Below are 16198 nucleotides of genomic sequence, written 5' to 3'. Positions count from 1 at the left end.
AAGTTAGTAGTTAATGGTAACACAAATTAGTACACTTTAAATTGTATTCAATTTAAAATATTGCAGTTAATGATTATTTTCTTTAGAGCAACATCAATAATTTTACGTAAGTAGACTAAAATCTTACTTACCTCGCATTCCTTACGCAACTGTCTTATTTCACAAAGCAACTGGACGTAAAGTAAATTGCCCATACAAAAGTTAAACTGAACAGGGTCAATCCGCTTTTTCTGGAAAACAAATCGTTTTGATTAGAATTGACTAAATCTTTAATAGGCCATGCAATGAATGAGAAATATTAGCAATGTTTTGATAACATAACACTGGTTTAATGAAAGAGCACAACAATTTACAAGAATAGCTGAAAAACAGATTTAAAAAACCAACAATAAGATAATTTTTCTTATTAAAACAGCACTTTTTCATTTCCTAAGGATTTTTATATTGTCAAACAACTGAAGCCACAAAGGCCTATCACAATACTATAGCTTACAATTTACATAATAAAACAGTAAAAAGTTTACCTCTTTGCGGAGTAAAGTCATGAAAGACTTGCTATGAGAGTAGTATTGGGAACACTGGTCTGCAAAGTTCTCAGTCGTACTGGCTACATCCATGGCAATGACAATACCCTCAACCTGAGTGATACACTTGGTACTGAGATGCAGCAGGGCATCAGCTGCTGCAACAACAGGCTCACCTCGCAGACTTCTGTGGGAATAAGATAGACCTTGGTAACTTGTCTGTACAGAGAAATCAACCGATGTCTTAATAGTCCTAACCTCGCCAATTGAGTATGTTTTTTGTTGTATTCAATAAAGACATTTTTCATTTCATTTTTAGGGATGATCTGCTCTATGAATTATATAATGAACCAGAAGAAACTGTTAAGCATTAAATTAAATTGAATGCATTGTACATGAAAATAAAATAAAATTCAAACAAATAAATACTGAAATAACTCATCATCTGAACTTACGTATTTTTAAAATAGGCTTTCAATTCTTCCACAACCAGTTCCCCAATCTCATTGCTGTTTAGTTGACACTTGAACCAATTCTGCTCAAATATAGGCTTATTGACTATCGAGTCCACGGTGACTTTCTGGAACAGAATTTACCCAAATTAAAAGCACTAAAAATAAAATATTAAAACTTGTTACAAACTTTCTTGTTATACTGTTCATACTACAAAGTATTGTAAAGGCATTAGAGTTATGGTCAATTTCCAGTTTATCCAAAATAACATATCTTTTAAATTAAATTAAATGTATAAAACTTTTTAATAACACTTTAGGGAGAATTGTGTCTTTTAAACAATGCATATGGTATAAGTAGTGAAAAAAAATAAAATTGTTTAAAATACTGGAGCACTAAAAAGTTTAATTTATTATCTATTTTAAAGAAATTAAAAACTCAAAAGCGAAAGATGGGAACTCAAAGAATGATTACTTACTCAAGTGCATTAAATACTCCAAAACACATATTTATGAAATGGGTTTCATCTTGGTATAGAAATAAAAGATCCTGATTCTAATCTCTCCCCAAGGCGCAAGATTAAGCATAAGGCAAAAATATAATGAGCTGATAAGCCAAAAAGTAGGAGAGAACTGTTATCAACAAAAATATTCCGATAGCACCATGACACCAAACAAGTACAACAAGGTAAACTCACCAAATGTTCCAACTTGCCATCACACACAGCGTTGTGCTTGATGTTGCCCCACAGCTTGAAGACTTTCTTCGAGTCTTGAGGACACCTGAGCAGCCAAGCCACCAAGGCTTCTAGGGCATCGTCCAATCTCTCTGTTCCCAAAGCGCTCACCAGAAGCGTGAACATCACCTCCACAGCACGCTGAAACAATGTTCACTGTAGAGACCGTCCCGGCCTTAATAATCAGGCAAGATTATTATTTACTCAAATAATATGGCCAAACAATTTTGTTAAAAAAGGATTCCTTTGGATGGAAATATTTCTCAAACACAAATGTTTCATTCGTCAATTAAAATTCTTACATATTTTTGACATCTCTATTTCCCAATTCTCGACAAATCGGAATTGAGAATCAATTGGTAACAGTTACATTCTCATTACTGTACCAACTCTTGTCAGTTATCTTGGTACAATGCTTAAAAAAAAAACACGATGCCAATGAAAGACACACTGAATTGCAGTGAGGAACAAAAATCAATGCAACAAAGATTCAAAGCACCTGCGTATAAACACAATTTTATGAAGCATGATATACTGAATCACAACTTACCAAAATACATCCAAATAAAGAACCTGTTTCTCAGTCGTATATAAATGTGCAATAAAGATATATTCTATCCTAATTACAGTATATTTTACAGCTATTAATTGCAATAATATAATTAAAGACACTCAGATTAAGAATATTATTTGTTGGTGCATATAATAACATTGGTACATATAATAACTTAACATTTGACATTATATACTGAAGTTGTTGATGATATGAAAAGCATTATTTGTTTAAAGTTCGTCATTGACGATGGAAGGTTTGAAAGGATAATAGAATTTCAGGCATTTGCCATCATAATACGTTACAAAACGTATAACACTTTGTTTCACACGTAAGCAGTCCATTGCCACATATTGTATCTTTTAAGTACATGTATTATCTAATTGCCTTCTCATCTGACAAAGATGATAGATTTCAGTCCTCGAAACACAGTGTACGAGGGTCGTCCACAAAGTAACCTTCGTTTTGAAATAAAAAATAAACCAGTTGAGATACAAAAAGTTTATAATATAAATGTTAAAAACTACAGCTTTTCTCTACTTTTTTACATATTCACCATACAAATTCAAGCACTTATCATATCTTTTAAAAGTTTTTGAAATTCCGTCTTTAAAAAAATCTGCCGCCTGAAAACGTAGCCAACCTGTCACAGCGTTTTGAAGCTCTTCATCACTCGCAAACCTCTGAGATGCAAGCCACCGCTTCATGTACGGGAAAGATGGAAATCACTGGGAGCCAAGTCCGGGCTGTAGGGAGGGTGGTCAGAAACGTCCCATTTGAACTTTTCCAAAAGTTCTGTTGTTCTTTGAGCTGTATGAGGGCGGGCGTTGTCATGGAAAAACACAACACCAGATGTCAGAAGACCACGACGCTTGTTTTGAATCGCTCGTCGTAGCCGTTTTAAGGTTTCACAGTAAGCTGCAACTGTAATGGTCGTACCACACTCCATAAATTCAACGAGCAAGATGCCCTTAGCATCCCAAAAAAACTGTAGCCATAAATTTTCTCGCTGAAAAAAGATTGGCGAGCTTTCTTAGGCTTGCTTGGTGAAGCGGTAGACTCCATTGCATTGACTGTTGTTTTGTTTCGGCATTCACATAGGCTACAAAAGTCTCATCTCCTGTAACAATCCTGTTCAAAAATGTTTCTCCTTCAACGTCATACCGAGTAAGAAAGTCTATGGCAGAACTCATTCTTTTCATTTTGTGATCATCGGTGAGCACTTTTGAAATCCAACGAGCACAAAACTTGTGATAGCCTAGTTTTTCTGTCACTATCTCATGCACAAGACTTCGAGAAATTTCAGGAAAATGATCTGAAAGTTCCGAGATTGTGAAGCGACGGTTCTCGCTAATTTTCTCATCCACTTTGTTCACCAAGTCATCACTGACGAGAGATGGCCTACCACTCCGGTCTTCATCATGAACGATCGTTCTTCCATTTTTAAAAAAGCGAACCCATTGACAGAATACATCTTCGCTCATAATGTTTGGGCCATACACCGCACTCAATTCACGATGAATTTCAGCTGCTGTGTAAATTTTCGACCACAGAAATCTTATTACACCACGCACTTCACACTTGGCGGGATTTTCTATCATGGCGCTCATGATTTTACGTTGTAACAAAAGAACGCGCGATCGCACGATGCTCTCCGTTGCATAGCTAGAAGCATACTGAACGGCTGCGCACGCCGATGTGAGAATGGCGGTGCTACCCCCACTACTTATCGCGCCACGCCCAAACGGCGGTTACTTTATGGACGACCCTTGTATATTCATGGTTTCACCAGGATGTTTGAATTGTACCACTCTGTTGATAGACATTTAGCTTATGGAGTTTTTAAGCAATTTTGCTGCCAGTGAATTTCAGTAGGACAAAATGTTCAAAATTAAAAATCATTAACAGAATGCACTGCACTATCTGAGGGATTATTAATCAAATGACGACGAGGAAAGCAGTATGACCATGCAACAAACACTGGCAGAGACGTGATATGTAAGTAGCAGCTGGGAATTGTTCAATACTGACTAACCAATTATGTGGTGGCCTTAGTGGAATTGATGTGCAATAGGTTCTTATTTTAAAAATTACCTTTTTGTGACAGGAAATAAGAAGAGATACAAAGTAGTTTTGTTATTACCTGATTTCCAGGGTCCTTAAGCACTTCCAAAGACAAGGTGCATATAAATCTGCAAAGCGGCTTTCCCAAAATTATGATTTCTTCAGGAAGATTTTGTGCTTTGTAAACTTGAATTAGAATTGCAAAGCAATTCACTAAAAAAAAAATCACAAAATCAATCAATTAGTTGTACTTTAGATTAATTATTACAGATAAAGTCTGGATATAGTACCTTCACACAACTGAACAAGGTCAAGTAAGTAATTTAGTCTTATAATACAAAATTGTCTAACCTGGTAGAATGAAATCTAAAGAGATCTAATTTCTAATTTATTAAAAAGGCCAAAAAGTCAACTGATTTGAAAAAAAATTATCTTCAATGTAAAACAGCGCTGTACTGTATAAATTTTACAGTTTCCTAAACCACTATGAATATGTAAAAATATAAATAAGTGCGATCAATTACTAGACTAAAATGTTGGTAGAACTGTATAAGTGACAGTAAAATTAACAAAAAAACAACAGCTGTGTGTAGCGTATTATTGGCTGCTTTACATTTTTATTATAGAGCATATATGATTATGAAGTATTTTATTCTTTATTTGCTTCATTATCTTATGGCCAATAAATAAACATTTTAGTGTAGCTCTGTTTCTAGTTCTTTGTACGCTTTACAGTGTAACATCTAAGGTTGAATTTGTTTTTAACAATCAATAAAAGTGCACATTTTCTAATTCGAGATTATTATACAGAAACTATCTAACACAAGGTACAGTGTTTTAACTATTTAAAAATATCTCAATGCAAAATAAACAAATATTAAATTTTGTATTGTTACAAAAATGCCATTAATGTTGTAGCCTTATTATTAAAACTAATTTAATGACAATTAGTGTTCCTTTTAAAACTTTTAAATTTGGAAAACTAACAATTTTATGAAGGAAACAGGATTTTTCCGGACATTTGCCATCGTTAAGTGAAACAAGAAAACAGTAACACTACGTTTCGAGATCTGCGATCTGATCTCTTCTTCAGGTAAAGAACTAACCTAATACATAATTACAAACTAGGTTAAAATAAACAAATCTTTTTTTAAGTGCATGTCTTTAGTGTTAGTGAAGTTGACATACAACATGTAGGTTGTGATTCATGACTCAGGCGTGCCACAACGCTTTAGTAAGATTTGTTTATTTTAACCTAGTTTGTAATTATGTATTAGGTTAGTTCTTTACCTGAAGAAGAGATCAGATCGCAGATCTCGAAACGTAGTGTTACTGTTTTCTTGTTTCACTTAACGATGGCAAATGTCCGGAAAAATCCTGTTTCCTTCACAATCCTTCCATCGTCAAAAATAACCTTCAAACAAAGAACAATTTTATGTGTTACTAAATAAAAAAATGTACTTAATTTCTTTGCTATCTGTGATGTATTTAATAAAATACTTACATATAGGCGGTACGATCTTTTGCTCAGCTGTCTGCTGATCTGTTGATATCATACTTTTGACAGCTGTGATCAGTTGAATTCTCGCCTGAACCAAAACGTCCACACACTGTTTCAACTCATCCCTATCACGTTGAGTCTCTTCCATGTTAATCACAAACCGGAAAATGTCCGTTAGACACTTCATGTGATCCGTTCTGCCTCCCCCTGAATCGTCGAAAACACCGTACAAGAGCAACAACATCTGCAAGAACGGTTTCAAACTGCCCTTGGACAGCACTGAGGATTCCTTTCTCGGAGATCTGTGCATGTTCATCAACATCAGCTCCATCAGCGAGCATGCAGCGTTCACACTATCATTCTTCGACAGCCCCTGGAAGGAGGTGAGTACGTCTATGTTGTCCTGAACCTTCTTCGTGAATGCGGGTTCTTCATAGTCCCACATGAAAAGTTTAGTTGCGTTGCACAAAATCATGAAACACTCCGCGTGAACCTTCTGTTGGCTGCACTTCCACTTCACCAAGTCCAAGTGTGACCTTACAGCCAAGAGAGCCGAGTGATGTCCGCTTATTTTAAACTGGAGGTTGTACAGATTAGAGTACACTTTAAATAGTTGTGGCAGACACGTCTCTAAATCTTCCACGGTCTCTATATCGTAGAGAGGTTTCAGTCCAGCTGAAATAAGACGAACAGCAGCCTTCTGGTTCTGTTTGCCCAGGACCTGAGCGCCTTGTCGGATTGTACTCAGGTACACTGTTCCATTCCTGACCGTCTTCTTTACTACCAACAATTTCCACATTATCGCCAACAGTGATAAAATTACGGCTAGGTTCTCTGCTGAACTGTCTTTACACACGAGTTTCTTTAGAGCCTTGACAAAGATGTTGATGAAATGATCGTGAAGGGGCTTCCCCTCAGTCTCGTACAGCTTCAGTTTGTCGTTTTTGAATTCCACGACAATATCAAGTAGTTTGGCCATTTGATCCATATCATTCTAAATAGAAACATATTAAGACAATTACAACAGAGTAGTAAATAAGCATGATAACAAATGGATTAAAATTGGCTACACAGCATGTTAGCTGAATATATGCCACCCTCCTTGACTGAAGAAGAGGGTGGACTTCAATCTTTGAAACGTTGTGTTATATTTTTTTGTAATTTATGTAATTAAAATTTTTGGATAGTACACTGAGCTAGTGTTTTAATCTTTAGAAAACGATTATACAAATAAATGACCAAAGTAACTAAGTACAATATTGAATATTATCAAAATACAAATTGTCAACATAATCAACGCCTTGGCACTCAAATGGTCAGATACTGTTTTTGAGCAAGCTATCTAAAAGTGCACAAAATCAACACTTTTGGTGTATACAAAACACAAATTATTTTTACTCTTTACTAAATTTTCAATATGAGGAAGACAAATTAAGAGATTAGAAACATTGAAAATATTTGTGACCAAAAACACACAACATCTCACTTTCAGGATGTCAGACATTAACCCTTTGGCTGTTCACAACAAAACTACTTTTCACAATAATGTGATTTTATTAACATACGTGATACCCAAGATATACAGTTCAAAGTGACGCTTTTGCAATGTTTAGAGTTTAAAATTTTTTTATACGTCATGATACTTGCTTGGTTTTCTTCTTCAGCTAATAATATATTTTTTATATTATTATGTTTTTTTTATATGTATTACCTGAGACCTTTACTAACAAGGAAGCTGAACAGCTCATTGATATTTCTACAGATTCATTTTTAAAAGTCAGGTTCCAGTCAAAGTCTTTATTTGAATTTTGGTGCAACAGCGAAGATGGGTATCCAGTAGTAAGCAAGAAGGCACTTCAAACATTGATACCATTTGCCAATTCTTACCTATACGAGTATGCATTTTTAGCATTTCTAGCTACAAAGTCTAAATATAGAGCTAACCTTGAGATTGAAAAAGAAATTTGTGTTGTTCTATTAAAAATAACACCAAGATTTGATGAAATAATTAAACAGTAACAAGTATTATCAGACATGTATTTATTGTTATTTATCCAATAATTAAATAATAAATCCTTCAATATTTTTCTTAAAAAAAGTGTTTAGGTTCTATACTTCTTTATGATCACCTCTTCCTTTTTCACCGTATTAATTAAAAAAAATATAATATTTACAAATAAACATTGGTAATGCATATGCAAATTGTAGTCTCATAAAATAATAAATAAAACTCGATGTAATGTTTTAGTGTATTCTAGCATATAGTGAAGGTACTGTTTTAGTTTGTATTCAGGGTGTTGCCAGTAATAAAATATAATAATATATTAAGAAACCGCAGGTCTAACAAGTTTGGGGATCCCTGCTATATGGAAACATATAAGAAAACTATAAAACAATATTTTTATTGTAAATGGAATTTAGTTCTGTAATCACTGGTGTATATATGCTAGATTAACGTAAAAATAACGCGTTTTTTCTATCTCTTCAGACGAACATGTCTCTCGATTCCAGACACTGCATTAAGAGGAAGGTGAACTGGAGCTAAACTCATATGAAATCAACCCTTTCCGTCACGGCTACATTGTATTTAGAAAACTTGGATGCTCCACTGTGCTTAGAGATCGTGTCAGTAACATCGTAGTGCACTCAACTGTGTACCTGATAAGAATGAGAATGCATATTCACTGAAATTACACTATATTTTATAATCTAGGTGTATCTGATGTGAAAATAATGTAGATTGTTTGTTTTGTACTTCACTTTTTTCTATCTCTTCAGACGAACATTGCTCGATTCCAGGAGTCAAAACCTGTAACAGCTTTCAGACTCCAGACACTGCGTTAAGAGGAAGGTGAACTGGAGTTAAAGTTAAAATTCATAATCAACAAAATATCGCAAAATAGTTTAAAAAAAAAGACGCATAAAGATATATTGTTGTAAAGCAGCCAAAGGGTTTAAACCATGTCTGATAATATTCAGCTAACCCTTGAACCAACAAAAGTACACTTAAGAATCTAATTCAATTTAACTCTGCCTGCACACAAGACTAAAATACTCCTTACCTTTTCACACAAAAAATTTATGATGTGATATAAACTTGTTAGATATCTGTATGTGTTGCTTTTGTCTGGTTCGAAGTTGGTGGAAAATCTCTTTGTCAAATATACAGCATCATTTGTTGAAGTGATTTTATTAGTGCCTTTCGTAGCATCATAATAAAATTGAGACAGAGCCACAATGCATCCAAGAGCTTGCCTTCCATCAATTTTCTTTGCCTGAGCAGAAAGAAGCATATTTAATCATTGCTTTGTAGATTTCATCTTCTTCACACAAGAAAAGGAAATCTTAAAACGCATACATAAAATTATAATTCAAATCTCTAGTTTATTTTTACTATGTAACATATAACAATTTCTGTTACAACTACTTACCAACCGAAAATAAAGTAACCCTCCCTTCAACCTCCACTAAATTACTTTAATATTTCATAAAAATAAAATGTAAGTATTACAAATATTAGTGGAACAAATTGTCTATATTTGTTATAAATTTCTTTTTAAGTTTACATTAAAGTAGTTTTTATTTTGTTTCCTTTTCCAAAACTAGGGGTAGAGGACCAATTCAAATGGGGATACAAATTTTTATTTGCATATTTCGGTTATTTTCATTAAAAATAAGTACCATATGATTGAAATTGTGTAAATTTTGAACAAACAAAAAAATTTCTCAAAGGTTTTGATTAAGTATTGTCCTTAAATTTTTTTATGTTTTTCTTTATTATAGAATTCTTATCCTTCTGCACTTTTGGAATTCATATAAATCATATACATTTACAAGGTGTATCAAAAAGTATAGAACCTTTTTTTGTCTTACTTAACCCAGGAGCACTCGTGCTATTAGATTGAATCTAACATATTTTTTGTCTTATATAACATTTTTTTAGTTGTTATCTTACAACACTGAACCAAAAAATGTATGCTTCTACGGGTATGTCTGCTGTGTATTGCATCATGTTTAGACAGTAGAAGTCGCTGGGGTGGGGCATCATGGTGGGGGGGGCGGACGCTCCTCGCGGGTTATTAGTTTCAACCTAACAGTGCGAGTGATAACGTCAGCCCAGTGTTAGGAGTGATCTAACGGCGCGAGTGATCGTGTAACTGCCAGTTTAAATCCATCAGTTTAGTGATTTTTCTTGTTTTTCAGTTTGCTTTTGAGTTATATTACGTAGATTGCACTTTTATGACTTTACAATTATTGCGATGAATGAAGACCATGAAAAAGCCGTTCTTAATTGGTTGGGGGATGTTAGATTCGATCTAACAACGAAGTTCTTGCGTAACTTCTTGTAGCGCGAGTTCTCGTGGGTTAAACTGTGAGGCTTCCTTTATTTAAATATGGAGGGGACAGTCGTCCACTGTTTCCCACCAGTAGAAAGCATCAGCTGGCAGTTTGCCTAAGAGTAAGGAAATGTTAGCCCTCATGAGATTTCAACAATATGAAAGCCAAGAAGCTTGAGTGGCACCATTGCAAACAATTTTGTACAGATCTAAAACACTATTTGAATAACCAAGAGAAAAAATTCACTACATTCAGCAGGAATTTGGGAATAATGCAATCAGCAAGCAGCTCATGGATAAAGGAGTGGTACAATCACTTTAAAGATGGCCACATATTAGTGGAGAGTGAACCATTTTCAGGCAGACCATCAAACAACTGAAATGAGCATAACATTGAGTAAGTGTGAACTTCACAGTCAAGGAGGATAGCAAAGTTACAGATAAGAAATTCAAAGATGAAATAGGGATGGAATCGGATTGGTACATAATTTTCAGTGGGTTTTCGACATGTGGAGTATCCGCAAACTTTATGCTGAAACTGTTAAAAACTGTTTGGAGATTGTATAGGAGATGCAGGATAGTGCAAACTGTGACCCCAACCTTTTGAAAATGATGATCACCACATCAAAAATCAAGATACAATCACCACTTCCATCATCCCTGAGACCAAAAAAGCATGATAAGTTTACAACCAACTCAAGGTCATGTTGACCATTGATTTAGACAGGTGTGGAGTTATGAGTACACACCTGGAAGGTTTTCGTTGCCTACGTAATGATATATGGTGCAAACAACAGATCTGTGAACATCAATCACTTAACACTCTAATGACCTTCACCTTAGCGTAGGTGTAAGGCTGCGGCTCTCTAACCAAGAGGTCATGGATTCAATTCCCGGGGAAGTTAATAAATATATTAAATTTGTTTGTGGGTTTGGACTGTTTTCCCCTTAACAACGATTAGTATTCACAATTAAAATGCCATTGGCACAGAAATAACCCCCTTCCAATAAACACACTCCACCTACTCTCTTGACAAGGTTTCCTATGATTATGATTATTTTCCAAACTGAAAATACCTCTGAAAAGAACCTGATTAAAATCAACAGAAGACATCATGTAGAACACAACAATCCATCTGTTTGAAACACAATTCCAAAAGACACATTCAAAATGGTTTACAATAATGATAGCAGCATTGGAAGAAATGTGTGCACTACGAAGGAAAATATTTTTAAGGCGATAAGGGTGTTTAAATTCTAGATCAATATTTTTTCTGACAAAAGATTTGATATTTTTCAAATAGTCCACAAAATGAGGTAATACAAATTTTAGAACTTGGAAGAAATCTAATCAAGCAAGTTCAAAATGATTTTGTATTATCATAAGTACATTATTATTCCTTGAAGATTTGTGAGAGCTATGTTATATAATGTCATATATTTGTTGAAATTACAATGATGTATGAAGGTTTTTAGATTTTAGAGGTATCAGATTGCAACATTGATACTAGTGCAGAAGTGAATGAAAACAGATTGCTTGGGTTAACGCAATAAATCTAATCCACAAAAATATTGGTATCTTTAGTGGTTATTTCCAAAATAAAGGGTCCTATCCTTTACCTTCATACGTTTTGAAAACAAGGTCATTTCACGTAACCATAGTTCACAGCAAGATCATATTGTTTTAATATATTTGCCATTGATTAATATTTGCAAATTAGGTCATGTACAATTTTCTTGATTACTGTTCATCAAGGCCATTTTGAGAGCACAAATCGTTGTTTTAAAATCAATGAATTTAGAAGAATTGTTATACATACCTCAACTTCTTTGTTCACGGTTTGGAAGTTACCCGCTCTAAGCAACTGTATCCACCTGGGATAAAAATCCGTTTCTTTTTTTGCCATTATTCTGCTTTTAAGTTTGGTAAATCTGTCCCTCCTGTTCTTCCTAGAAAAGATTAAAGTATTGAGTTACACGACTGATTAATTACAGCAACACAAATAGGAATGAATAAAATTTATTCCAGCAATTCATACACACACGCACACACAAGCGTGTGCGCACACACACACTTTTAGGTGGAATAACCATAGTTAAATATACAACAGCCTTATATCTAGAAAAAGCTTAAGGCCAATTTTTAAGAGTAATACAATAAAGCACAATATTACTAGAAAGCCTACATCAGCAATCGGTTCTTTTCCGTTAATTCACTACCATTAGTTTTATGGTCTGGAATTCCGTTAATTCCAAAAAAAAGAAACATTGCCGGAAATTTCCCCTGGTGTATATAAATAATATCTCTATTACTTTAGTAACAAAAGACCCTAGCTTGCCTATTCAAAACTCAGATCACACGATGCTTGCCCGCTGCTTGCTCTTTTAGAAAAACATTAACTCGAGCTTGCAAAGTCCAAGCCCAGATCAATAACGCCATGACTGATTACACACAAAAAACTCAGACAGAACTAACGCAGGTTTCATTACAGGCAATAGTTTTGGATTATTTGTATCCTTTTGAATTATAAATAAAACATATGACGGCGTGTAAAATGTTTTTTAGATGCTATTTAAATCACTTCATTCCAGGTATTTACTATTATTAACTAACACAATTGGCTAAAGAAAACCAAAATTTAATCTAATTTAAGTACAAACATCATTGGTAGTGAATTAACGGAATTCCAGACCATAAAACTAATGGTAGTGAATTAACGGAAAAGAACCCAGCAATCTGCCTGTACATACGCCTTGTTGCATCTTGGGCCAACATAAACTCCACAGAAAATTATGAATAAATTATGTTATAGGTATTTCAAATTACAGTATAGTTCAACTGTTTTATATCTAAACCAGTAATAATTTAAAGATGGATAAAAAACTATGTCGGCTATGTGTATTATTTATAAAATGTAACAAAAAAAAAAACAATGTAACATTAAGGTAGTTTCTTTTTACTATGTTCAGGGATAAACATGTCTGGCAGCTAGTGATACAAATAGCATATGTCATGTACATCACGATTGTACTTGCAACCATTACTCAAATACCATAAAAACAATTTTACTTTATTTGAATTAATTTTGAACAATAATGTTCTTCAATACATTAAAATAGAGCTGGTAATCATTAATTGTAAATAACTATAATTTAAATGTTTTAGTATTCGACAATTAAAGCAATTCTAATCGATAATTTGGTATCCTGATTCGATTGTAGTGGTGGGCACGTATTATACTGCAGCCCGGCAGTGCTTTGTATTGAATCAGACGTAACAAACAGTTTTGATGAAGTAGATGACCATTTTGCCTATTATAGGCAAGCTATAAGAAAACCACTTACCTAAGTAAGTTTAAGTTATTTTTTTCTTTAATTCAGAGGCTTTTTAAGTGCAACAATTTTTTGTAATTCCTAACTGTAATTAAATTGTTATTGTTGTATATAATCTTATGGAAATAAATAGGCCTAACTTTAAAAAGTGGTGATTTTTATTTTATTTAATGTGTAATTATGCAAACTTAATAACTAACAGTAGATTATTTTTAAAATGTCATTAAGATTTATAGAAAATTGCAAAGTAAAAGAAATACGTCAAGTATAGGCAACATTAAATCTTAGCTTGGTCCCTTATGTTTCATGTGTTTAGAAGTGATTTGATAGATGATGTGAAGAAGTAGATAGGAATGGGAGAGAGGTGGTGAATGACAGTTCCTAAATACAAGGACGGTCCTATCAGGTGTCCTATGACGGGAAATTCTGAAAAAATGGAGTGAAGATGTGAGCAGATAAGAAATAAAAGAGAATTTATACATAGCTGACAAAATGTAAGGACTGAAAAGTTTTGAAATAGAGTGTTAGTACAGTAACGTCCATTTTTGTGAAAAGCAAACTTTAAACAACTGTTTCTGGCATAAAAACAAAGTGTTAAGAATTATTTTATCTTCTTCACAAAATATTTCCAAATGAAAGCACACTTAATGTAAGGATAATATGCCAGCTTTATCTCGCTTGCATTGATATTATACATATCACTCAGTTGTCTAAACGCAAAAATAAATTGATGTAACTTCTTAACTAAGTAATCTATATGACATTGCTTATGTCCTGATTTGATTATGGTGATGGTCGCTTACCATACTGCAGCCAGATTGATAGTTAACGAACTTATTGCTTTCAACAGCCATTTGGGTAGGGTACGATAAGCGGACCCGGTTATTTATATCGAAGAATGTAATCATCGATACCTAATATTCGCATCACAAATCCTTGACTATCAATCGATATAGAAGTATCTGTAGTCCACAACAACAAACATTTTATGTTTTAAATTAAAATGTGAATTTAATATTAACAGTGATCAAACAAATTATTATAACCAAAATTAGGAAAACTGAAGACGACCATATTTACTCCTCTCACAGTTTCATTTGTTTCTTTCCCACAAATTTCACATAATGGGTTTTTCGGTACGAGTCCTACATGTTGAAGCCACGAAAAACATGTCTTATCATCTTTCAAAGCAATGTTGTGTAGTTTTCTAAAATTGACTGCCATTTTTAATAATCACATGTTACTTATATAACATTGAAATATTACCTTACGTGTATTATTTGAAAGTGATTACAACTGTTGATATAGATCATTTAAGTGAATTGTTCAAAATAATTCATTAGTATCGATTGATTATATCGATGGTTATGATTGAGTAATATCGTTTGCCAATTTCGATATAAAAAACCGGGTCCGCTTATCGTACCCTACCCAGCCATTTTACAGCCAAGTAAACAGATACGAAATTAAATTTGTCTGTTTCTTTAATAAAGTAAGATAAAATCGATCCCAGGAGGGTTCACTTCTGGCTGTTCTCCACAAGTATTCTAACAGATAGGAAAACAATATTTTTATTAAGTTTACTAAATATTCAAGATTTCTTAAAAGATATATAAAGAATCTGCCTACAAACAAGTATAAATTAAGATTGAACCATTTTCTTATTGCCAACCCTCTCTGCAGCATTACAGAATTCTTTGACTTAAACTTGGTGCATGTGTAATCCTGTTTGTTCTTGAATGGCTTTATAGATTACTCACTACAGGATTTACCTTGTTCTATTTTTTGTTAAATGAATATTTTATTGTATCTTGAACCTTTATCAATTGTTTATTTTGTTAATTATAGTTCTGTGACGAGACTATTGGCATGTTTATATTTGTATGGTATATAAATCTTGATTCACAGGTTCTTCTTACTGCCAATAACTGATTGGTTAAAATATAGAATTGTAACTCTCTGGGGCTCTTAAAATAGTCTGAAGGATTACAATAACGTATTTATTACACAGTAAAATCGTCGCTACTCGCTTGGAACCTACAGGATTATCAAGTCTGACTTAGTCTAATAAATAGCCTAGAGAATTAAGCAAATCCAAATACTTCAAGCATAATAAACCAAAACATCAGGATTTAAATTATTTACCCGAATCATTAAGGCGTTCACGCAACCAAAGTCACTCTCACAATTTTAATATGGAACAATTCATAAAAATAATAGAGAAAAGGAACAAATTAGTGAAATAAGTTAACTGAACCTTGAATGTATTCAAACACGCATCAGACGAAACCGTATTATCTTGTATTCCCTCGTCGACCGTTCGTCAACCTTTTTTCGTGTCAGCTCAGTTAGTGAGCTAATCTTTCCGCCAGTACCAGGGCAAAATCATACCTGTGGCCACTAACTAAAAGCAAGGCTGCAATCTAGCTTTACTCCTAACATCGTTTACTTGTATTCTATGTAGTACAATTAATGGCAATGGTCTACTCTACCTAAAAGATATTCTACAACAGTTTTAAAACTGTTTACTAATAATTAAAATTCAATTAAAAGATTGGAGCTATTATAACATACTGTGAAAGCCTGTTATAAACGGTAAATCAGGAACCACCACTTCACTTAATTACACTTAACTACTACAAAAGTTTCCGAGTTATGAATTTTCAAAGTTGCTGTTTGTTGAAAAGCACCAAAACT

General features: G+C 33.7%; 1 protein-coding gene across 2 annotated transcripts in view; it reads right to left on the bottom strand.

Moving 5' to 3' along the window:
* Nucleotides 1–15827, bottom strand: part of LOC124365708 — a 31775-nt gene extending 15948 nt beyond the window's left edge. The window contains exons 1-9 of one of the 2 annotated variants that reach the window (XM_046821650.1): nucleotides 15647–15827; nucleotides 11989–12118; nucleotides 8894–9106; nucleotides 5835–6825; nucleotides 4410–4543; nucleotides 1675–1854; nucleotides 980–1104; nucleotides 525–711; nucleotides 132–230 (exon numbers count right to left, since the gene is read on the bottom strand). In XM_046821650.1, the coding sequence (XP_046677606.1) occupies nucleotides 132–230; nucleotides 525–711; nucleotides 980–1104; nucleotides 1675–1854; nucleotides 4410–4543; nucleotides 5835–6825; nucleotides 8894–9106; nucleotides 11989–12075 (2016 nt within the window). In that variant the 5' untranslated portion in view covers nucleotides 12076–12118; nucleotides 15647–15827. The remainder of the gene's footprint in view (nucleotides 1–131; nucleotides 231–524; nucleotides 712–979; nucleotides 1105–1674; nucleotides 1855–4409; nucleotides 4544–5834; nucleotides 6826–8893; nucleotides 9107–11988; nucleotides 12119–15646) is intronic. The other variant, XM_046821651.1, reaches the window with a different exon arrangement.
* Nucleotides 15828–16198: the final 371 nt, after the last annotated feature.

Source organism: Homalodisca vitripennis, chromosome 7 (assembly GCF_021130785.1).
Source record: "Homalodisca vitripennis isolate AUS2020 chromosome 7, UT_GWSS_2.1, whole genome shotgun sequence".
Classification (NCBI taxonomy): Eukaryota; Metazoa; Arthropoda; class Insecta; order Hemiptera; family Cicadellidae; genus Homalodisca; species Homalodisca vitripennis.
Note: the sequence above shows the minus strand (reverse complement) of the source record. Positions and strands in the feature narration are given on the sequence as shown.